The sequence below is a fragment of the Aphidius gifuensis genome, linkage group LG2 (assembly GCF_014905175.1).
Source record: "Aphidius gifuensis isolate YNYX2018 linkage group LG2, ASM1490517v1, whole genome shotgun sequence".
Classification (NCBI taxonomy): domain Eukaryota; kingdom Metazoa; phylum Arthropoda; class Insecta; order Hymenoptera; family Braconidae; genus Aphidius; species Aphidius gifuensis.
In genome coordinates, this window is record NC_057789.1 from 15048808 (window position 1) to 15074772 (window position 25965).

Here is a 25965-nt window from a genome sequence, read left to right on the forward strand (position 1 = left end):
ATTTCACGTCTTTTGTTCATCAAAAAAAGAAAAAAATGATTCGCTTTTGTATACAAATACTAAGAATTGTTATTTCAATGTTATTATATATATTATATATAGTGACTTTGAATATTTTTTCACGAATGAAAATTTGTTTTATAGTATTTATCTTTTTTTGAATGAATATATATTTTGTTTAATCATTGAATCTATAAATTCTTTGAAATAATAATTTAATTTTAAATGGAAAACAGGATCCAAGTTATATATAAAGAATATAAAAAATTATTTATTTATCCTTTTGTGGGATTCAATTTTCGAAAGGTATTAAGACGAATTCGTGTGGTAGAATTATTCATATAATTGGTGAACGAATGAAATGGACAAAATTTGAGAGAAAAACTAACGTTAAAATAAATTGAAGAAATAGTAAAAATTACTTATGTAATTTTTTACTCAAATTTACTCAAAATGAATTTATAATAAAAATCAAATTTTATACTCTAATTATTTTTAGAAGTATGAACTTCATTTAATTATATGGATTATAATTTTATTATATCGAAAATCTAAGGGTAAAATTTTCTTATTTTTTTAGCATTGTCATTTAGAATATTTTAATTATTAAAGCAACTTTTTTTTGTATTTTTTGCTGACAAAGTTTGTTGACAGATTAACTAATACTTTTTTTTTTTTATTTTTCCTATCAAGTCTTACAACCCCAAATTTATTGTGAAGTCAAAAAACTTTATATGTTATTATTTGTTTGACAATTTGTCAAATAATTTGTTAAAAAATAATCTCAAAATCATTTTGATGTTATCACAATGAGAAATTAAGAGAAATTTGTTGGTATGGCTAAGAACCTTAATAAAATTTAAACGCAGTGATATTTGATGCTTGCGTCATAAATTTAATATTATAATGTTGTTAAAAATGCAATATAAAAAACGACCTGGTAACGTTTGTTGGGGCGTGTGGCCTGCGTTAACTTTGAAAATTAAAAATTTTTAATACTCCGGCTAGGGCCGTGTTGAATTTTATTTGTTGATAATAAATTTCAATTGTTCATCAACAATAAAATCATTAAAAAACAATGTATCAATACACAGAGAGAAAAATATATGAAATCTCCATATACAGTATATGAAAGTTGCACCAAATCTGCTGGTATATGAGAATTTTATGAAATTTTAAATAGTACATGTTTTCAAATTTTGGGTCTACGACGCTTTGTGCCCGAGTTATTAACGTTTTAAGTTGACCAATTAGAATCGAGCGTCTATAATTATTGTCATTATGGCGTCTGAACCCACGTGTGTGTTTACGCGCCATGGATTAAAATGTTTTTGTTTTTTTAATTATTTTAAAATTCGAACGCCAGATAGAGCTAAATCATGAATTCGCTGGATAAATGCGCAGCTGCATAGTCACACACACAGCACTCACACTAATTATGACAAAATAATCATTTTTAATTTAAAATCACATTTATATTTTTGATCACATTATGTGATTTATTTTTTGATCACATTTTAATTTAAAATACTTTTATTATAAATACTATGTTATAAATACTATGAGTAACGTCGGATGAAACTGTTTTGTATTTTTTTCCGTTGAATTTTACGTTGAGATCACGTGAAAAAAAAAAAAAAATTAATTTATAATAAATTAATTGACTTATATAATTAGTCCAATCACAGTAACTGAGGATTAAGATTAGACATAACAATTTTCATTTTCTAAACTAACCGAAAACGATATTGATTATTAGCCTAAGCGGGGTTTGAACTCAGGACAGCGGAGTGAGAAGCGAACGTGTTATCCGATGCGCCACGATAGAAAACGTTACAACAAAGATTTTGGAACGTATACATAAAGAGCTTGAATTATTTTTATGTGAAAAAATAAATTTGTGAAATAAATAAAAAATCTTTGGAAATGTGAAAAATTATTAAAAAAATATAATACATGTGGTTGATTAAAAAAAAAAGCAGGAGTAATTCTTTAGCTCCATCTTTCTCTTAGCTACTGCTCGTCCTTAGGATTTTTATTTTTAAAAAATAAAGTTACACGTATTTTATTTATTGAATAAAAAAAAATTTAAAGGACAAGCAGTAGCTAAGAAAAAGATGGATTTACGGAATTAATGTACAAGATCAACGAAAAAAAAAAAAATAATCAATAACTGACGGAGAAGTAGAAATGTTGAAAATACTTAGTTTACATTTGTTTATTTTTTTGAGACCTCAATTTTTTACAATCGTATTTGATTTTATTTTCACTGGATGATCACGGGAATATAAATATTTTATCTCGATTGAAAAACGTGGGTTTCTAAATTCACGTGATCGTCCAGTGAAAATATTTTAATTTAACGTGAATTGTGCAGGATTTTAACTGAACTACTGAAATCAAGTATCTTTCACGTGATTGCCAAGTTATTATAATTTCCCGGGAAAAACGGTTTGTATACAACCATATACAACCATATATGATTGTATATAAACTCATACAGTTGTATATCGCCATTTTCTGTATACAAACTTATAAAGTTGTATACAGTTGTATGCAACCATATATGGAATTTATAGATCTAATTCAAGAATGGTTGTATACGAACATAGATAGTTGTATACAAGTTTATATGCCGTGACTTTCAAAAATTTATTAACATTATAAAAAAAAAAAAAATTGATAATTGTTCAAACAATTTAATCTTTTTGTTTATATATTTGGTGATTTATTTGACCGAAAACATTACACCATAAATAATTGACATTACCAGGACTTGAACACGGTATCTTCTAGTTGAAACTCCAGAGCCTTACTTACCTAACCACAGCAGCTACAATTAAAAATAAGGAAAATTTGTTCTACTTAAATATTCATTATAATCATAGCAATCCAAGGATCAACTAACACTGGGCCGATATATAAATTTTATTTGTTTCGTATACCGCGGAATGTATTGTCATAATTTATGAAAAAAATTTTTTATCCCTGAAATTTTCGTTTTGTAAAAAAAAATAAGTAGCTGTTATATATTATTAAACAAACACCCTTTCAATATTAAATACATAATAGCGGTTCTTAATATATTTTTATATATATGGTATATATAATAGTATTTTTAATTATACTATTGTAAAATGAGTGGTATCGGGAGAATCCTGGTAATTTTAGGATTCTGTCGATATCACTCATTGTATTATTTTAATATTTTTTTTAATAATTCAATTTGGCGGCATTTTACATTCTGGAATAGTGCCGGCTTAAGAATATATTCAAGGGTGCAAAACCTCTAGCTTGTTACAAACGCATTGCGCTAGGTATGGAGTTAAGAGTGTCGAAATAAACCCTGAATATATAATTAAACTAAGAATAAAAATAAAACAAAAGGTTGTCCGCAATTACTGTAGGACATTACAATATTATATAATATCATTAAAGAGGATAATTTATTACATTATATGTAATTGTCGTTGTAATTATTGTAATTAATTTCAATATTAATAATTTTTCTCAGCAACTACTCTACTTTTATAATTCCTTCAAAAATTGCTATTAAATCTAATATTTGTAATTACTATCTCCATCATTTAAACAAAGAAAAATAAATGCAGGTCATGTATAAGCACCGTCAAGCAAGATGCTTCGTAATTCTCGTAAATTTTTTTTTTTTTTATTTAATGAACACTAGGGACAAAGCCCTATGGTTCGTATTCTCGTAAAACTTGCAAATGCTAACTTAGTGACATCTTTATATTTTCTTCGTTATTAAAAAAATAACCATATACCATCCGATCAATTAAATCTAGTTTTTTTGATGGGGTGTGTTTAGTTTGCTAATGCACAGTTTGCTATCGCGTACATTCAGAACGTTTACTTTCTAAATGTTCAGTTTGCCTGGAGATCGTTCGATAGCTGGCCAAGGGCCTGGGCCTTGGCCATCAGAACGGAAACTTGATAAATTGAAAACTTTCTATAAAAATAACTAGTTTCAAAAATACAAGTTCTTTTTTTACTAGTCGATCTTGTTGTTATTCATTGTTATTCTTGGACCACATAAATGAAAAAAAACTTACAAGCTTATTAAATACTGTGACGGCGTTCAACGAATATAGTTTTACGATTTTATGGAATGACAATTTAAAGATAGTATATTGTAGTTCCGTCTTGACCAACAGGTGGCGTAAGTTTTTTTCAAGCGCTTTGTATGCTTGGAAATAATAAGCCCAGGGGATGGACAAGATTTAATCAGTCGATTTGTAACTCAATCTGAGGATTAAAGTGAAATTTACCAAAGTTAGTTTTCAGCCAAGGCAATAAGATTTCCCCTACTCTTCCTTGAAAACATTTGATGCCGTGTCCCCTTCTTACTAACTTTGGTAAATTTCACTTTAGACAACTCATTTTTGGAAATCTTAATTTCTTTGGCAAAATTATTTTTATATAAATTAACAGGTAAACAACATCCTTTCTTTAGCTAATATTTTTCCCATAGCTTTTCATTTATTATACGATATTGAATAAATAAATAAAAATAAAAAATATTAATTTATAAGTTAATATTTCAAATTATAAAAAAAATCAGTCAGTAGCGTAGTTCGGGTCGATATTGAAGATATCATTCTCATAAAATCTACATTTTCCCCTTCTTTCACCCGAACGCAAAAATCGGTCTCTGCGCATGGGAAAAATCTTCAGTTAGGGAAAAAAATAAGCCCAGAAAAAAATCCAGATCCAATCAATAATAAGTGATTCCATCGTGAGACTGTGCCAGAAGGTACTATTCGTGAGTAAAAATATTTTTTTTAATTAGAATTTATATGGTATGTGACAAGCAGTTGACCTGCAAGCTATCTTTGTATCATTTTGTCAAATAATTATTATAATAATTAATAAAAAAAATACACCAAAAAGATAGATTAAAAAGAAAGTAATGAAGATGTATTTATTCATGTTACATACATTAATTGGTAAATTATATGACTAAATCAGTAATCTTTATTACTTCTCATTATTAGTAATAATTTAGTATTTTAAATTTTTTTATACTGAAAGATGAAAAAAATAAAATGATATATACTTTAAGACAAAAAATAATTGCTAACATAACCTCATACACTCAGAGAAGGATATGTTAACAGTTAACATATCCTGTTTAATGTTAACATATGCCATGTTTAAATGCGTGGTGGCTGATAAGTTTACATCAAAGATATATATATTAACATTAAACATACGTATCTTAATAGTTAATATGCGTATGTTAACTATTAAGATATCTGTAATTAACACAATCTGAAGGTTAGGTTGATAGTTGAGGACATTTACGTATGTAAATATGAAAATTTAATGTAAAATTAAGAATGAATTTACAAAAAAACTAAATTTAAATAAATTTATGACAACACGAGTACATATTATATTATATTACAATTAGAATAGTGTCACAATATAATGTCAAAAAAAAAAAGATTACAAGAAGTAGACTGGCGCATCAAAATATTTGGCCACGTAAAGATACGTATGTTAACTATAAACATACGTATGTTAACAGTTAAGATACCTGAAATCTATGTTTATTGTTAATATATATATCTTAACATTAAACTTTTGTATGTTTAATGTAAACATATTGGTATGTTAACTGTTAACATATCCTTCTCTGAGTGTAGATTAGGTACGATTGTTTTCAACAAGTTCTACAGTGTTTACGGTGTTATCTCAATAAAATTTCACATAAACAATAAATTAAAGAACTTATTGAATAATTTAGATTATATTATTCACTTACCATTTATGAGTCAGAGAAATATTTAGTCAGACAAATATTACTCAATTTTTAAATTTAAACTCAGCAGTGCTACCACCACAAAAATATAAAATCCACCAGAACAAAAAATTGGCCAGGTTTTTGGCCTCAGCCAGCTATCGAACGCTCTTCTGCACCCGAATTCACAGGGCAAATTTTTTACAATTTAGGGCTTTTTTTTGCCGCTGATGACGCTTGTAAAAACTTTTTTTATATAGATTTTACATACAAAAGCTTTACAAGCGCCGTGAGTGGTGAAAAAAAGCTCTAAATTGTAATGCCCTGTGAATTGGACTGCTGGTGTTAAGTTTCTGATATCCGAAAACATCCACCCTCCCTATTCCGTAGATAACTTCTAAAGGTATTATACTGTGTAAACATGCGCAGTAAAACTTTGTAAATTACTGCAGTATCATACTCATTTCTTGTTAGAATGAGAATTTTTTAGCTACATCTGTATCTGCATCTGTATCTAATTCTCAAGCCAATTGGACTGCAGGAAAGTCAACTATGTACCTTGGACTCCAATAATCGAAGATGGGACTAAATTATTATGACTCCTGCTTTTATGAGTGTCATTTAAATAAAAAACTTTATATATATCTGTTTTAAGATTTCGTATTTCGACACCGTTAATATTGAGTAGTATCTCATACGCACGTACGAACTTTAGTTACTTTACTTGTCATCGCCAATCATAAAAATGATGAATATTGAAGAAACAAAAACTAATATTTTTAACGATCAAAAACCCGGCACGTCAGGTTTGAGGAAAAAAGTAACAGTTTTTCAACAAGAATTCTACACAGAAAATTTCGTTCAAGCGATTTTCGATGCCCAAGGTGACCGAGTTGTTGATTCTACATTTGTTGTTGGTGGAGATGGGCGTTATTATGTAAAGGAGGTAGTTAGCAAAATAATCAAAATTGCTGCTGCTAATCGGGTGAGAAATTCACTTTTTTTAAGAATTCAGAATGATTCATACTACGTATATTGTTAGTTTTTTCGTTTTTTCAACATATAGACAAAAACTTTTACACGATACTTCGTTACCATATTGAATAAATGTTTGTTTCTCGTTAATTTTCAATGTACAATTTCCCTATACTATACATTATCAAGTAAACTTAAGAAAAAAATGATTTTCAAAGTCATTAAAAAAGAATAAATATAAATATATATATATATGCATTATGCATATGATGAACGGTAAACAGGATTTTGTGTTACATTGTTTTCTATAGAAAATTATATAATTAGTTAAATTAAAAAAGGTTTTCATGAATAAATAACAAAGATCAGACGATATCTTTATATAACAATAAGTTGTCGAGCGTATTTTCCGATAAATTATTAGAGCTGAAATGATAGAAAAAAAAAGATAGTCAAGTTCCCCAAGGTGCACCCTAAGTGTTCCGTAGGATTTTTCATTTTATTTCTTGATGTTTACAAAAATATTGTAAAAAAACAGTTTGTGACACTATACATATAGTTGAATAAAAAAAAAAAATAAACGACCGAAAAATTTGAAAAAAATATCGGAGCGTCTACAGATGAAGCGTCGTCGATTAAAACATTGCTGGAATTGATCGGTCAATATTTGAAATTGGGCCATGTCCAAAAATGGGCATATTAAATCTAATAAGGCCCCAAACTTGGAAATAAATATGACGATTGTTTTTGGCTAAAAAAAATAAAGAAAATGAGCATCTCACAAGCCAATTCGATTTAGGACTTCACGTTTTATCTCGAAATAACAAAAAGTCACAGAAAAGCGAAAACATAAGTGTCCTACGGCACACTAAAAATATGGAACGAAAATAAATTTCTTTTTGACGGCTCTATATGCCTATGTACACACTTTTTTTTTAATGATTTTTAAAATCTTAATTTTCTTGAGTCAAAGACAAAACATGTAATTTGAATTACTACTATAGTTGATTCTGCTCGAGAGTGGCACCATTGAAAATCCACAAAAACAAAATAGGAATCGCATGAAGAAAAAAAAAAAAAGAAACTCGCCTTATTTTCAGTGTTCCGTAGGACACTTATGTTTTCGTTTTTCATGTGACTTTTTGTTATTTTGCGATAAAAATTGAACTTCTAAATCGAATTGTTTTTAGAAATGCTCATTTTGTTGCTTTTTTTTTCCAAAAGTGATGTGATTTTTTGTTGAAATATTTAGGCCTTAATACATTTTTCATCTTCATCTCAGGGCTAAGCCCACAAGCTAAAACTGATTGATTATACGTTGACTAATGTTTCAATCAACGACGTTTCATTAGGGATCTGATCTATGGGCAGGGTTTGGTTGCTCACGCACACATTTATTGTGTATAGGCTTATCTGTGAGGCAATATGGCACATTCCAGATCGTTTTACTATAGTAAGTCAACAAACTATACCATACAAAATTTTTTAATGTAGTTTCAATGATCTGGAAATAGTTTACTTGTTTACTGTGCGCCTAGTGGAGAAAGAGATCCGGGGAGCCGGATCCTGATCCAAATCAGATCCAGTATGGCTAAGGTAATCCGGATCCGGGTTTTCTGACCCTTTTCGGATCCGTTATAGCTAAAGCTAACCGGACCGGCTATCTTTACTATTTCCTAATCTGAATCGGATGCAGATTGCCAGACTTGAATAAAAGTACCGGATCCCGTTTGAGTGAGGGAACCTCAGCCAATCCGAATCCAGTTTGCCGGATCCGGTCTGGAGCTTAGCCAGCGTTACATTTCCAGTCCGGGCTGGATCAGGCTGGCCGGAACCAGATCGGATTTGTAATCAGGTAAACCAGATCCGACTCGGATCCGAATCAGGCTGAAATTTCCGCTCAGGTAACGGGTGTTTTCTAACCGCTCGGCCAGAAAAAAGTATGTGTTACGTGGGCACCACGTGAGCGATTCTCTCTTGCACTCAGTACAGCACAGATAGTGCCTCATTTCTGGGATGCTTGAGTCAGTTAGTGGCCGCATCTCCTCTGCACGCTCCGTCGACTCTGCATCATCTGTGCTGTGCTTCGTGCAGGAGAGAATCGCACTTGCATTGCGCTCCTGTTACACAATATACTATTTTGCATTTGAGGGCTTTATTAGATATTATTTTATGATTATTATTATTATATTTATTATTATTATTCTCACAGGACCCAATTGTAAATTTTGACCGATGAATCCCGACAAGGTTCCAATCGATGACTCTTCATTAGCAGACTTTAATATATTTTTTTCAAATTTTTAGGTCCTTTTTTAGGGCTTGTCAGTACTATCGAAGATAAAATTATTTAGTTTTAAATACCCGTGAAGGAGAATACAACATGGCCAAGCAATGGCCCAAGCCTGGCAAAATGTTGCCATGTCTAAGCTGCCAGTCTCGGTCAATGCTTGACCCAGACTTGGGGATTGACACCAATTCAAGCTTGGCTACTAATACTAGGCCAAGTATGGGCTGCCAATACTGGACCAAGACTTCCAAAAATTTGATAATTTGAAAAAAAAAAATACTTTTTAATTGTTTAGACAATTCAATTTTTTTTATCAATGGATTTTTTTCGAAAATTATAGCTCAAATTGTAAAATGTTTCAAGTAAAAGTTGTAGGGTTTGGAGGAGGACAAAGAAAAAAAAAAAAAAAAAATCGAAAAATCCAAAATGACGGAGTTTCCGGTATAAACATAGTTTTTTTAAATAGATACTGCATTTTTTTTTGCACCAAAACGTTTTCTACATCAAAACTAACACTTTTTATTTGAAAATTTTTTTGATAAAATCACTTTTTTTTCGGGCCGATTTTATCTGTTTATGGATTTTCCTGAAAAAATATGGCTTTAATTAAAAAATGATATTTAGAAAAGTTGTAGCACCGAGAAAGACGAAAACAAAAAAAAAAAAAATTTCTGAAAAAAAATCAAAATGTCGGAGTTAGAAGCATAAACAAAGTTTTAACAAAAAATCGATTTTTCCGGAAAATTTTATTTAGAAAAAGTGTTAGCCTTGATGTGAACAATTTTTTAATAAAAAAAAATTACACCTAACCTCGAAAAAAAAAATGTTCATACCGGAAACTCCATTTTTAAATTAAATTTTTTTTTTCTTTTTTTTTGTTCTTGTCTTTTTTAGCGCTACAACTTTTCTAAATAACATTTTTTAATTAAAGCCATATTTTTTCAGGAAAATCCATAAACAGAGAAAATCGAGCCGAAAAAAAAGTGATTATATCGAAAAATTTTTCAAATAAAAAGTGTTAGTTTTGATGTAGAAAATGTTTTGGTGAAAAAAAAAAATGCAGTATCCATTTAAAAAAACTATGTTTCTACCGGAAACTCCGCCATTTTGGATTTTTCGAATTTTTTTTTTTTTTTTTTCTTCGTCCCCTTCCAAACCCTACAACTTTTACTTAAAACATTTTATAATTTAAGCTCTATTTTTCGAAAAAAATCCATTGATAAATTAAATTGGGACACTCGGTATAATTAATGATTAATTTTGACTCTGAAAAAAACACCATAAATACTTGACATCATTTGAGAACACGGTATCTCCCAGTTAGAACTCCAGAGCCTTACTTACTTAACCACAGCAGCAACAATTAATCATAGTGAAAATTTGTTTTACTTAAATATTCATTATAATCATGGCAATCCAAGAATCAACCGACGCTCGGCCGATATATAAATTTTATTTGTTTTATATACCCCGGAATGTATTTTCATAATTCTAAAAATTTAAAAAAAAAAAATTTTTCTCTTGAAATTTTCGTTATGTAAAAAAAAAAAGTGAGAATTTTGTTTTTGACAATATTATCGCTTTATCGTAATTATCGTGAGGGAATTATTGTATCGTATTGCCATATCGACACGATAAAAATTTGTATTATTGTGTCGTCTATCGTGATTATCTTATTGTATCGTATTGTGATTATCGTCTATCGTGGCAACACTTATTGCATAGCTCTCTCAGTACACTGTAAAAAATTTTTAGCTACACTGAGAAAAAAAAATGTCTGCATTTAAGAGAAAAGTTGCTTAGATATAGCAAAGTTTTGCTTGAAAGTTTTAGGCTTTGATTTAAAAAAAAAATGTATTAATTTGAGCAACATATTTTTTAATTAAAGCAATTTATTTGCTTTAAATTGAGACAGTTTTTTTTTTATTTAAGAGAAAAGAGAATTAATTTGAGAGAAACTTTGCTGAAAAGGAAGCAAAAATATCCGTTAAATCAAGCAAATAAGCGGTCTAGTTAAGACAAAAGTTGCTAAAATTGAGTGACAATTGATTTTATTTAATGAGTAAGACGTTTAATTTAAGAATAATATTGATTGAATTAATAGAAAATTGTTTTTATACAAATGATAAATGAATTAATTTAAAAAAATTGTGAATCAATTCAAAACAAAAAGCGATCTAGTTAAGACACAAGTTGCTAAATTTAAGCAACATTCAATTTAATTTAATGAGTAAGTCGTTTAACTTAAGGAAATTATTGATTAATTTAAAAAAATTATGAATCAATTTAAAGCAGAAAAGCGATCTAATCAAGACAAAAGTTGCTAAAATTGAGCAAGATCTGATTTAATTTAATGGTTAAGTCGTTTAATTTGAGGAAGTTATAGATTAAATTAATAGAAAATTGTGTTTGGTTTTGAATAAAAAATTAAAAAGAAAATCTCGATAAGCTGGTTGGTTTTATTTTCGTTACATGTAATTGTTTGAATTTTTATTAATACTTTATTTTTTTATATAAATATTCAACTAGTTTTTAAAAAAAAAAAATTTCACAATATATGTATGGAATATTTTAAGAAGACATCCGAAATAAAAGAACGAAAAGCCTATAGTATAATGGGTATTTTTTTTGTTTTTCTTTAAGCCAGTTAAATAAAGTGACAGAAAGATGTATTAATAAAAATTTAAACAAAGACATGTAACGAAAATAAAACCAATCAGCTTATCGGGATCCGATGAAACTTTTGATACAAGGACTTCATAATTTTGTCTCTGATACGTTAATGCGTGACGGTTCAGGGGGTAACGCACTGGCTTTTAAAATTATAGGTATAGATAGGTTTAGATTAGGCAGAGGTTCAAGGCTCGGTTAGGAAAAAAAAAAAAAAAAAAAAATGACAATTAATTCTTCAAGTGTAAAATTCAATAAGTCCTGAAAAAAAAGGAAAAATGAAGAAAAATAATTTTTTTTTTTATTTTCATTTCTTTTAATCAAAAATAAAAACAATTTTCTATTAATTTAATCTATAACTTCTTCAAATTAAACGACTTAACCATTAAATTAAATGAAATGTTGCTTAATTTTAGCATTTTGTGTCTTAACTAGATCGCTTTTTGTTTTAAATTGATTTATAATTTTTTTGAATTAATTCATTTATCATTTGTATAAAAATAATTTTCTATTAATTTAATCAATATTATCCTTAAATTAAACGTCTTACCCATTAAATAAAATCAATTGTCACTCAATTTTAGCAACTTTTGTCTTAACTAGACCGCTTATTTGCTTGATTTAAGGGATATTTTTGCTTCCTTTTTAGCAAAGTTTCTCTTAAATTAATTCTCTTTTCTCTTAAATAAAAAAAAAACTGTCTCAATTTAAAGCAAATAAATTACTTTAATTAAAAAATATTTTGCTCAAATTAATACATTTTTTTTTTAAATCAAAGCCTAAAACTTTCAAGCAAAATTTTGCTATATTTTAGCAACTTTTTCTCTCAGTTTACAGCAACGAGCCAGATAGCTTTTGGCTTCTATCCACGGCTAACTAACCTTTGGATAGTTAGCAGAGGATTGTTATTTTGGCAATCCACATTTGACAGGTTACTATTCTTGTGAAAACAGCGTGTCTACTCGTTACATTAGCTATACTTTGGATAGCTGTGGTAGCTATCCAAAGCCTGACAAGCTGGTATCGCTGTAGTAGCTATTTAGGATTGCGTATATGCATAACTATAAGTATATAGACATACGAAGTAAAAACAATATATTAATGTACATTCACTAATTTTTAAAATTATTATCTGATTAAATTTATACTAAAGTTGATGCACCAAATAAACGCCAACTTGAAATAAAAATTAAATCGTGCACACATTGCTACGAAAAAACGACGAAAAATAAATATAAATTTTTTTTTAAATGTTGCCAAAAATAAATAAAAAAAAAAAAAAAAAATTCAAGGGGTGTGTAAACATGCAAGAATATTTATCACCAGATATCTCCAAACGTTTTAGTAATATCTCGGTGAAACCTAGTTATATCTGTTAATCAAGTTTCTAAAATAAGCGATTGAGAAAAGTTCGTGAAAATGGCCCTCCAGAATGGCCTCTAAATCCATCCATGATTGCAAGACCTTGTTAACTCTTCTTTACGAGAAAATTCATGGAATTGAATATTGATGTGGCCTTTATCTTGTTGACCACCATTTTCGTTCATTTTCAGCGTATGTGTATATGAAGGGCTCTTCCGAGCCCTACATGAAGTCGCTGAGATTATTGTATCAACAGTTATCGATTGCGTAACGTTCCGCTAACAATGTAATAACAAGGGGAACCTCGATAACTCTTGATAGAATCGTCGTAGTGTTTTCGTATATAGTTTAAAAAATGCGTCTTTTGAATACCAGATTTTTTTCTATAGAATTATTTTCCTTAGAATCACAGTTTTTGAGATAAAAAAAAAAACTGTTTTTCTCGATTTTTAGTTTTTTTTGTTTTTTCAGTTTCATGTTCATAAGGTTGATATTGTGAATTGAAATTGTTATACTGGAGAGGTTGGTAACCCTGGTAGAGATTGACCGGTAAAATCGACTAACGTAATAACTAACGAATAACGTGTTTAACCTAAAAATTTTTCCCTATGCTTATACATGTTATCTCGATATTAAGTCGGGTTCGACGTCGATTCGACGGAGCATTTCTACCAGGGCACTGGCGATATTCGTTGTTCACTCGATAAAAAAACTGAGCTATAATTGAAAGGTTGCAGCAGATCTTTACATAGACCAGATTGTTGATAGTGTATTTGTCCCATTAGTTGTTGATTTGTAGTGCTTAAAATTGCACATCATGAGTTCAAATTATTATAAATAAAAATAACGAAAATGAATGATCTGAAATTTATTCATTTATTGGAAAGAAAAATGATAATTTTTGAAGTAGTTAAAGGGGGGTAGAGGGTGGATTTTGACTGTTTTTATTTTTTTTAACTATGATAGAGTTGAGCTGTCCTCGTAATTTTTTTTTTAATTCAAATGTTTGCATTAGAAAATAATCTAAGAAAAAATTTGGGAATTTTTAGGATGGTCAAAGGGGGGTAGAGGGTGGATTTAAACTGTTTTTATTTTTTTAACTATGATAGAGTTGAGCTGCACTCGTAATTCTTTTTTTATTCAATTGATTAGAATAAAAGATAATTTAGGAGAGAAATTGGGAATTTTTAAACTGGTCAAAGGGGGGTAATGGGTGGATTTTGACTGTTTTTATTTTTTTAACAATGATAGAGTTAAGCTACTCTCGTCATTTCTTTTTCTTTTGATTTTCGAGGATCTAAGAGAGATTAGGAAAAAATTTGGGAATCTTTAAAAGGGTCAAAGGGGGGTAGGGGGTGGACTTTGACTGTTTTTATTTTTTTTAACAATGATAGAGTTGAGCTATCATCGTAATTTTTTCTTTATTCAATTGATTAGAATAGAAGATAATTTAGGAGAGAAATTGGGAATTTTTAAACTGGTCAAAGGGGGGTAGAGGGTGGATTTTGTCTGTTTTTATATTTTTTAACTATGAAAGAGTTGAGCTATCATTGTTATTTTTTATTTATTTAATTGTTTGCAATAGAAGATAATTGAAGAAGAAAATTGGGAATTTTTAGAATTGTCAAAGGGGGGTAGAGGGTGGATTTTAACTGTTGTTATTTTTCTAACAATGATAGAGTTAAGCTACTCTCGTTATTTCTTTTTCTTTTGATTTTCGAGAATCTAAGAGAGATTAGAAAAAAATTTGGGAATCTTTAAAATGGTCAAAGGGGGGTAGGAGGTGGACTTTGACCGTTTCTCTATTTTTTATCAATGATAGAGTTGATCTATCATCGTAATTTTTTTTTTATTTACTTGTTTGCAATAGAAGATAATTTAAGAAAAAAATTGGGAATTTTTAGAATGGTCGAAGAGGGGTAGAGGGTGGATTTTGACTGTTTTTATTATTTTTAACTATGATAGAGTTGAGATACTCTCGTTTTTTCTTTTTCTTTTCATTTTCGAGGATCTACGAGAGATAAGGAAAGAATTTGGGAATCTTTGAAATGGCCAAAGGGGGGTAGAGGCTGGACTTTGACTGTTTTTTTTTTTTTTTAACAATGATAGAGTTGAGCTATTATCGTAATTTTTTTTTTTATTCAATTGTTTGCAAGAGAAGATAATTTAAGGAAATAATTGGGAATATTTAAAATGGTCAAAGGGGGGTAGGGGGTGGATTTTGACTGTTTTTATTTTTTTTAACTATGATTAAGTTATACTACGCTCGAATTTTTTTTTTCAAATTCATTCTAGACCCTAAACAATATAACGAAAAAAAACATTTCCCGGATAGCTCAACTCTATCATAGAGAAAAAAATTTAAAATAGATTTTAATGTATTCAAATGGATTTAAAAGTATTTGAAAAACAAAAAAGCTATCGTCTGTAAAAGGAGTTATTCAATTCCTTTTCAGTATAACATGCTGCTATATTTCATCCGTATATATGTGGTACTTTATCAGTACGCATGTCGTACTTCAACCATACTTGAATCAAATGAATAGTTAAAATTACAACCTAAAAATCAGAAAATAGCCCGCCGTACTTTATCGGTTTATACGCCGTATTCTATTCGTATGTATGTCGTACTTAAAAAAAACTATTTCAAAGCCAAGAAAAATATTTTCCGGAACAACAGATATTGAATCAATTGTTTTTTTTTTCTTTTGAAAAAGTCATAGCCTGTTGTATTAGATCCAGATGTACTTTGTACATCTCCTGTATTCTATCCATACATATGCCGTACTTATTCTGTACCTATGGCATATTTTGTTCGAACGTATTCCGTATTCTGTACTCAAAAAAAAAATGAATTTAAAAACTAAAAAAGCTGCTTCCCAGAACAATAGATATTTAATTGTTTATTTATTTTTTTTTCCTATCTAGAATGGCATTTTCATAAAAATCTCCGCATCTGTAGATAATCGAAAAATTCATAGCCTGTCGTATTTTATCCAGACTGATTCCATGCATCTTTATCCGTATGGACGCCGTACCTTAATTTATTTGTACAATTGAATCAGAGAATAGCCCACTGTACTTGATTAGTACATACGCCGTATTTCATCCGTACGTATGCCGTACTTGGAAAAAAACTATCAAAAAGCGGAAAAATGTATTTTTTGGAACAACCGATATTTGATTGATTTTTCGTTATGCTTTCAAAAATGTCATAGCTTGTTGTATTCGATCTGGACGTACTCTACACATGTGCCGTGCTTTATCCGTATGTACGCCCTACTTTATCCGTACATACGCCGTACTCTTAATATATTCGTACAATTAAATCAAAGAATAGCCTACTGTACTTGATTAGTACATACGCCGTATTTTATCCGTATGTATGCCGTACTTGAAAAAAAAATATTTGAAAGCCGAGAAAGGTATTTTTCGAAACAACAGATATTTCCAGGAATGTACGGATAAAGTATGGCACATGTGTAGAGTACGTCCAGATCGAATACAACAAGCTATGACACTTTTAAAAGCGTAACGAAACATTAATTGAATATCAATTGAAAAATACCTTTCTCGGCTTTCAATTTTTTTTTTTAAGTACGGCATACATACGGATAAAATACGTCGTATGTACGGATAAAGTACGGCGGCATACGGATAAAATACAGCACATGTATAGAGTGCGTCCAGATCGAATACAACAAGCTATGACATTTTTGAAAGCGTAACGAAACATCAATTGAAGATCTTTTGTTTCGAAAAATACCTTTCTCGGCTTTCAAATAATTTTTTCGAGTACGGCATACATATGGATAAAATACGGCGTATGTACTGATCAAGTACAGTGGGCTATTCTTTGATTTAATTGTACGAATATATTAAGAGTACGGCGTATGTACGGGTAAAGTAGGGCGTACATAGGGATAAAGTACGGCACATGTATAGAGTGCGTGCAGATCAAATACAACAAGCTATGACATTTTTAAAAGCGTAACGAATTATCAATTGAATGTCTGTTGTTTCGAAAAATACTTTTCTTGGCTTCCAAATATTTTTTTTTCAAGTATGGCATACAAACGGATAAAATACGGCGTATGTATGGATAAAGTACGGCGGCATACGGATAAAGTACGGCACATGTATAGAGTACGTCCAAATCGAATACAACAAGCTATGAGTCAGCATGTTTGTCGGAGTTATTGGATGTTATTAATTGTATAGCAACCTAGTTAATTATTTAAATAAATAGAATAAATATTGGATAAACATTTGCTAGTGAAATGTCGTAGCCGGATCATTTACTAGACATAGAGATTTTGTCCAATAAAATAATCCAACTAGATATGTAATTAATTTAACCCTGTTTATCCTGCCCAGCGAAGGTACATTAGAAGGGGAGGGAGACGATTTTACGTAATGTAGAGAAAGGTAAAAAGGAACCTGAAAAATACGCGAAAAAGTAACACAATAATTCAATAAAAATAATTTCAAATAACACTTGTAAATTCAGTAAAAATCGGAGCACAGTTTATTTGTAAATTAACCCTTTAACTATTACATAAAAATGCGATACAAAGCAATTATTAAATAGGTAACCCAGTTAAATTTTACTTGCGCGTCGCGTCGAAAAGAGAGAGCCTAAGCCATGCGGTCGTGGCGGAGTCAGAGACTGAAAATTATTAAAATTGCGAATAGCCCGAACAATAAATAAATTATGACGGCCGAAATGCCAGCGACGGGATTAAGGAGCAATCCAGTTGATTAATTAAATAAGTCACTGACTCTACATTGACGCGATGATGACGCTTGGCTTTTACAATGTTAATAATTTTACACATGTCATAAATTCACCGAGCAAATACTGAATAAAAATTTATTTAAAAGAAGGTACTTACATTGGTTGTCGGTAATTTAATCTAGCAATCTAGTGACGGCGTGTACCTTGGCTTGACCTTGGAGATGCTCGCAAATTGACAGGTTGGCTTGGTTATTTTATCGCCAATAACGATGCACAAAAATATATAAATATATATATATTTTATATAGATGTGGTACAATGTAATTATACAAGTTGGTTGTATGTGGTTGAAGCTTAAATTATGTCAAATTTCGGACACAAACGTAGCACTGATTTTACAGTAAAATTACAATAACTGTTACTTTTATTCGAATTTAAATAAAATAATTATATGAAACTTTTCACTGTACTTTATAAATTGTATTCAAGATTGAATGGCTGACCACGAGGTCGTGAATTTGTATAATTAAATATTTAATTATTTTAAATAAATAACTTGATTATTTATTGCAGCAAAAATGTAATTTATTCTATTCAATATTTATTTGATTAGACAATGTAACACAATACGTGCTTTGAATTTAATTTACTCAAGCAAGAAAAATTTAGACCATGCGGTCGTAATTTATTACAAGTTAAATTTGTAATTAATTTAATGAATTTAAATTGATAATTTAAGTAACCAAATGTTACTTAAATATTGTTAAAACAAACAAATTAATAAAAATAATCAATAAAATATTGAGTAAGGATAACTTACAGTTGTGCTGATTTGTAGAAAATATTCTAAGTTTTTTAGAGCAATTAAAATTCGACGAGGCAAAGTGCCTATGCTAGTTAGAGCTGGAAGAGCTGGTGTAGGTCAAGGAACTAACTCTGACCGAGTGACCGAGATCTAGCGATCAATCTCGCTCGATCCTCTCAGAACATAAAGGCAGGTGGGGATCCTTCGGGGATGTTCGGTTTTCCTCCTTGGTCCAATTTCACTTTCCTTATGTCGCTTATTTCTTATTGGTCGAGGAAAATCTTATGATTTTCCAACCTTAATTAAAATTATTTCTAATTGTTTAATTATGACATGAGTGGTATCGAGAGAATCCCTATATTTTTAGGATTTTGTCGATATCACTCATTATATTAATTTATATTTAATTTTCTTAATTAAAATTGGCGGTAGAAGCGCTTGGCAATAGTGCCGGCTCAAGTAATTTGTTGGGGGTGCAAAACCTCTAGCTCCCTTAAATATATTACATTGACGGTCTGTAAGATAGAGCTAGGGGTGTCAAAATTACCCTGAATATCTAATGTAAAATATTATAAAGAAAAATAAAAAAGTTTGTGCGGCTTACCGCCGGACATTACACTAGATTTGACAGGGGTAATTGTTTTAAAAGTTAGCTTAAATAAACTATAGTACTAAATCTACCAAATGAATTGTTTGAAATGCGGTAGATGGAGTTACGGTTCGATTGGTGTACCACCAAAGATTCCTTTAGTTTTTACGTAGGTGGGACGCTTCGCGTCACCTACGTATTGCATTTGTTTAAGAAAAAAAAAAAGTGTCGTAGCTCCTTAGCCAATAGATCTAGAGACTTCATATTATAATCAAAAGAAGCGTATTTTTAATACCTAAAATTCGTATATTTTTGTTTTTTTAAAAAGTAATTATTAAAGCCGTAAATGCTAAAAATATCAAATTTGTCATTTTGTCTTTTTTTTAAAAAAATTAATAACTCTTAAACTATCCATCCGATTAACTTCCACCGACTAATTTAAAGTTTCATTTTATCTTTATCTACAATTTGCCGCAATTATATTGAGGCAGATTAGTCGCAGATTAGTCGCACGAAGTTGGCAGCCCTGCTCAGTAAAACGCACTCACACAGATGAACATATTTTTATAATAATATTCCGTGGTAAACAAAACGACATAACCTATGAGCAATATGACATTTATTTAAAAAAAAAAAAAAATGAACCAAATAATAATTGCACATGACCCACCGAAGTATTGAAAATTTTAATTTTCGTCACAAGTGATTTTCTAATTTATTTTTACCCTTTTTTAAAGAAAATTAAATCGGGAAAAAATTACTGGTGTTTGTGGTTCAGAAAAAAAGTTTTTTGAAAATGCAAAAAAGGGGTAAGTAAAATTTTTTAAGATTTAATACCTTTTTTTAATACCTTTTTGATTTGTTTATTTATTTTTATTTAAACAATTATTTAAACAATAAATTGAACAAAAATTTAAACAATTATCTAAACAACAATTTAAACAATAAATTAAACAAAAATTTGAACGATTCTTTTAAACAAAAAATTAAACAATAAATTCAACAAAAATTTAAACGATCATTTAAACAAAAAATTAAACAATAAATTCATTAAAAATTTAAGCGATTATTTAAACAATTATTTAAACAGAAATTGAAACAATAAATTCAACAAAAATTTAAACATTAAATTAAACAAAAATTTAAACAACAAAATTTGAATTTAATGTTCAATTTTTTGTTTAAACAATCGTTTAAATTTTCGTTTAAACAATCGTTCAAATTTTTGTTGAAATTAATGTTTAAATTTTTGTTAAATTTATTGTTTGAATTACTGTTCAAATAATTGTTCAAACTTTTGTTCAAATTGTTATTGAATTTATTGTTTAAATTTCTGTTTAAATAATTGTTTAAATAATCGCTTAAATTTTTGTTGAATTTATTGTTTAATTCTTTGTTTAAATAACCGTTTGAATTTTTGTTGAATTTATTGGTTAATTTTTTGTTTAAAAAAATCGTTCAAATTTTTGTTTAATTTATTGTTTAAATTGTTGTTTAAATAATTGTTTAAATTTTCGTTCAATTTATTGTTTAAATAATTGTTTGAATAAAAATAAATAAACAAATCAAAAAGGTATTAAAAAAAGGTATTAAATCTTAAAAAATTTTACTTACCCCTTTTTTGCATACTCAAAACACTTTCTATCTAAACCACAAACACAAGTAATTTTTTCCCGATTTAATTTTCTTTAAAAAAGAGTAAAAATAAATTAGAAACAACAATTGAATATCTGTTGTTTCGAAAAATACCTTTCTCGGCTTTCAAATATTTTTTTTTCGAGTACGGCATACATACGGATAAAATACGGCGTATGTACGGATAAAGTAGGGCCGTATTTTGTCTGTATGTATGCCGTACTTGAAAAAAAAATATTTGAAAGCCGAGTAAGGTATTTTTCGAAACAACAGATATTTCCAGGAATGTACGGATAAAGTATGGCACATGTGTAGAGTACGTCCAGATCGAATACAACAAGCTATGACATTTTTGAAAGCATAACGAAAAATCAATCAAATATCAGTTGTTCCAAAAAATACATTTTCCTAACTGAGGCATGTTAAACACAACTTTAATGAACGCTGGTGCGTCGTTAAAGTGGCGCATTATCCCACTGGTCCCTACGAGAGTGAGTTTTTGTTTTTCAGTGTGTTTTTGTTTTATAGTGAACGTCGTGGAAAGCGTAGACTACGATAATGCTGGTTTTAATGCTGATGTAAGCGCGTTCAATAAAAGGCCCCGTAGAAATTTTTAGTGGCGCCATTCCATGGCGTGGTTACTCTGGTAACTGTGATGACAGCCATATTGGATTAGAATTTTCTTTCTCACACACACACTCACACTCATCATCCTAACAGTTCATTTAGACAAGTTTAGACATGCTAATCAGGTGGTCAAAAATAATTTAAAAAATTCAGTAATTTCATATTAATATTTAGCTGCAGCTGTGAGTTGTCAATTGTCATAAAAAAATAAAAAATCAATAGTTACTTGTTCTTTATATTTGTCAAAATGAATGATCATTGGGTTGATGAAAGTACTTCACACAGTAGTAGTGATGAAAATGATTGTGATAATAAAAAAAAAAAAAACAAATGTGAAGTTCTTGATGTAAATAACAATGAATGTAATGTGCAACTAAAAGAATCAGAATTAACATGTGATGAATTTGATATGGGTGATGATTTAATTTTTGACGATAGCGTTTTTGTTCATAATTATGATACTGGTGATGGTGATGATAACAATAATAACGATAAAGACAATGCCAATAATTATGATGATAATGGTGTTGATGACAACGTTGGTGATGACAATGGTGGTGATGACAATGGTGGTAATGAAGATGTTGATGATGATAATGATAATGATGATGATGATGATGATGATGATGATGATGATGATGATGATGATGATGATGATGATGATGATGATGATGATGATGGACAAAAAATAATTGATGAAGTCAATGCAATAAAAATGGATTTATTGCCAGAAAAGTCTCGTGCATTGTACGAGGCTGAATACAATAAGTACAAAAGCTGGCTAAATAATAAAAAAAAAGGAAAAACAGATGAAAGTCATGTATTAATTTATTTTAATGAAATGAAAAAAAAATATCAGTCATCGACATTGTGGTCTCGGTACTCAATGTTACGAGCTACTTTAGAGATGTACGAAGGAATTGACATATCAAAATATCCACTCATAAAAAGCTATTAAAAAGAACATCTGTTGGTCATCGATCAAAAAAATCAAAACTTTTCAAAGCAGAAGAGATTAAAAAATTCTTGGAGACAGCACCAGACTCAGAATTTCTTGCGATAAAGGTAAGTCTATTTATCATTAAATAAACTAAAATTAAAAAACAAATAAATAAATAAATAAATTGTATAATTTTAATATTTTAGGTTGCAGCAATATTTGGTATTTGTGGTGGAATGAGAAGACAAGAGCTAACTGATTTAAAATTGTCAAACATAAAAAAAGAAGGAGATATTATAGTTGTCAACATTATCAAGTGTAAAAATCAAGAGCCTCAATTATTTACAATTCACGATAGTTATGTAGAATATGTCGAGAAATACTAATCACTGAGACCAGCTAATGCCACATCTGAACGTTTTTTTCTTGAATACATGAATGGTAAATGCATGAATCAAAACATTGGTATCAACACATTTGGCAAAATGCCAAAACTAATAGCTACTTATTTAAAGCTTGAAAATGCTGAAAAATATACAGGCCATTCATTCAGAAGAACTGCAGCAACATTGTATGCCAATGCTGGTGCTGATACAGCTATGCTTAAACGGCAATTCAAGTGGAAATCTGACGCAGTTGCAATAGGTTACATTGAGGATTCTACAGAACAAAAATTAGAAGCTGGTAGAATGATTACAAAAAGAATAAATATTGGTAATAAACGTGATAACTCACCATCAATAATTCCATGTTTTAAAAGACCAAAATATAATCATGAAAATACTCAACCTGGTTTAAACAATCAACACAAACACATAGACATTAATAAAAAAATTAATTGTGGTGCATCAACATCAAGCGAACACCAGGATCATAATTTAAAATCCAATTCTACTTTTGATAATGATAAAGAAAATTTTCATGGTGATAAAAAGGAAAACAAGAATATCACAATTATCTATAATTTAACTAACTGCTCTAACATAACTTTCAAAAACTAGTTTTATAAAAAAAAAAAAAATAATTTATTACATAGTTATGTTTGTTTTTATAATTTTTAAGAAATATTTTTGGTTCTTGTTAAATAGATAAGTATTTTTTTTTTTTTTTTTGTATTTCTTTGATTTAGTTCAAATAATGCTTATAATAATTTTTTTTTGTTTTTTTCAAACAATTATTTTGGATAATTTGTTTGAACAATTTATCAATTTTTTTTTTTTTTTTGTTCAGTCACAAAAAAATACCAATTGTTTTTTGTTTGAAACAACAATAGTTTTGTTCAATTGGTATTTTTTTTTTTTTTTTTTATTAGATAAATATTTTTATTATTAATCAAATAAATAATTATTACTACTGAATTTTTTGTAGACCAAAAATTAAAAAATATTTTTTGTTTGCTGAAACAATATAAAAGAAAATTTATATGATTTATATATTATTATTATATAATTTGGAAAAAAAGAGAATTTCAGTAAAACTTTAGATTTAGTCATTTTAACAAACAGTTTGTTTTTTTCAATAAAAATTATTTAAAAAATTATTAATTATGTTTGAACTTTTAAATTTTTTTTTTTAAGTGGGGGGAGGGGGGGGGGGGGCAAGCCTCCCCCAAACCCCCCCAAACTCTTTCTTCTGGATTCAATAATTTGATTCAACATGGATTTGTGGTCTATAACATGCCTATGTTAGGAAAATAGTATGTGATACTCATGCATACAGCATTGGTTGTATCTCGCACGTTGAGTGAGACCTGAGATAGAGTGGAGAATAAGCAAGTGGTGCCTCGAGGCGAAGCACCACTTGCTTATTCTCCACTCTATCTCAGGTCTCACTCAACGCGCTTGATAAACCAATGCTTTTTGCACTTGTATCACAATGTACTATTTTCCGCTTTTTGATAGTTTTTTTCCAAGTACGGCATACGTACGGATAATATACGGCGTATGTACTAATCAAGTACAGTGGGCTATTCTCTGATTCAATTGTACAAATAAATTAATCCGTCCATACGGATAAAGATGCATGGAATCAGTCTGGATAAAATACGACAGGCTATGAATTTTTCGATTATCTACAGATGCGGAGATTTTTATGAAAATGCCATTCTAGATAGGAAAAAAAAATATAGAATACGGGAGATGTACAGAGTACATCTGGATCTAATACAACAGGCTATGACTTTTTCAAAAGAAAAAAAAAACAATTGATTCAATATCTGTTGTTCCGAAAAATATTTTTCTTGGCTTTTAAATAGTTTTTTTTAAGTACGACATACATACGAATAGAATACGGCGTATAAACCGATAAAGTACGGCGGGCTATTTTCTGATTTTTAGGTTGTAATTTTAACTATTCATTTGATTCAAGTATGGTTGAAGTACGACATGCGTACTGATAAAGTACCACATATATACGGATGAAACATGGCAGCATGTTACACTGAGAAGGAATTAAATAACTTCTTTTACGGAAAATAGCTTTCTTGTATTTCAAATACATTTAAATCCATTTGAAAACATTAAAATCTATTTTAAATTTTTTTTTCTATGATAGAGTTGAGCTATACGGGGAATTTTTTTTTTCATTATATTGTCTAGGGTCTAGAATGAATTAGAAAAAAACAAATCGAGGGTAGTATAACTTAATCATAGTTGAAAATAATAAAAAAAGTCAAAATCCCCCCCTGCCCCCTTTGACCATTTTGAAGATTCCCAATTTTTTTCCTAATCTATCTTAAATCCTCGAAAATAGAGGTTAAAAAAAAATAAAGAGGGTAGCTCAACTCTATCATAGTCAAAAAAAATAGAAACAGTTAAATTCACCCTCTACCCTCCTTTGACCAGTTTGAAATTCCCAATTTCTCTCCTAAATTATCTTCTATACTAATCAATTGAATAAAAAAAAAATTACGCGGACAGCTCAACTCTATCACAGATAAAAAAAATGAAAACAATCAAAATCCAACCTCTACCCCCCTTTGACCATTCGAAAAAATCCCAATTTCTTTCTTAGTTTATCTTTTATTGCAAACGATTTAATAAAAAAAAAATTACAATGATAGCTCAACTCTATCATAGTAAAAAAATATAAAAACAGACAAAATCCACCCTCTACCCCCCTTTGACCAGTTCAAAAATTCCCAATTTCTCTTCTAAATTATCTTCTATTTTAATCAATTGAATAAAAAAAGAATTACGAAGACAGCTCAACTTCATCACAGTTAAAAAAAATAAAAACAGTTAAAATCCACCCTATACCCCCCTTTGACCATTCGTAAAATTCCCAATTTTTTTCTTAGATTATCTTCTATTGCAAACAATTAAATAAAAAAAAAATACGAGGACAGCTCAACCCTATCATAGTTAAAAAAATAAAAACAGTTTAAATCCATTCTCTACCCCCCTTTGACCATCCTAAAAATTCCCAAATTTTGTCCTTGATTATTTTCTATTGCAAACATTTGAATTAAAAAAAAATTACGAGGACAGCTCAACTCTATCATAGTTAAAAAAAATAAAAACAGTCAAAATCCACCCTCTACCCCCCTTTAACTAGTTTAAAAATTATCAT

General features: G+C 29.3%; 2 protein-coding genes across 2 annotated transcripts in view; both read left to right on the top strand.

The window, feature by feature from the left end:
- The first annotated feature begins 6145 nt into the window (after positions 1-6145).
- Positions 6146-25965, top strand: part of LOC122849174 (phosphoglucomutase) — a 109568-nt gene continuing 89748 nt past the window's right edge. Inside the window, exon 1 of the mRNA XM_044147773.1 lies at positions 6146-6749. Coding sequence (XP_044003708.1) covers positions 6510-6749 — 240 coding nt within the window. The 5' untranslated portion in view covers positions 6146-6509. The remainder of the gene's footprint in view (positions 6750-25965) is intronic.
- LOC122849175 (protein PFC0760c-like) lies at positions 20859-23416 on the top strand. The gene is made up of 2 exons (XM_044147774.1): positions 20859-22520; positions 22602-23416. Exon 1 carries the CDS (start codon positions 21703-21705, stop codon positions 22411-22413), a length of 711 nt encoding a protein of 236 aa, XP_044003709.1. The 5' UTR covers positions 20859-21702; the 3' UTR covers positions 22414-22520; positions 22602-23416.

What these genes read in the sequence shown, in the direction of transcription:
- LOC122849175 (XM_044147774.1), top strand. Translation starts at nt 21,703, where the DNA reads ATGAATGATCATTGGGTTGATGAAAGTACTTCACACAGTAGTAGTGAT.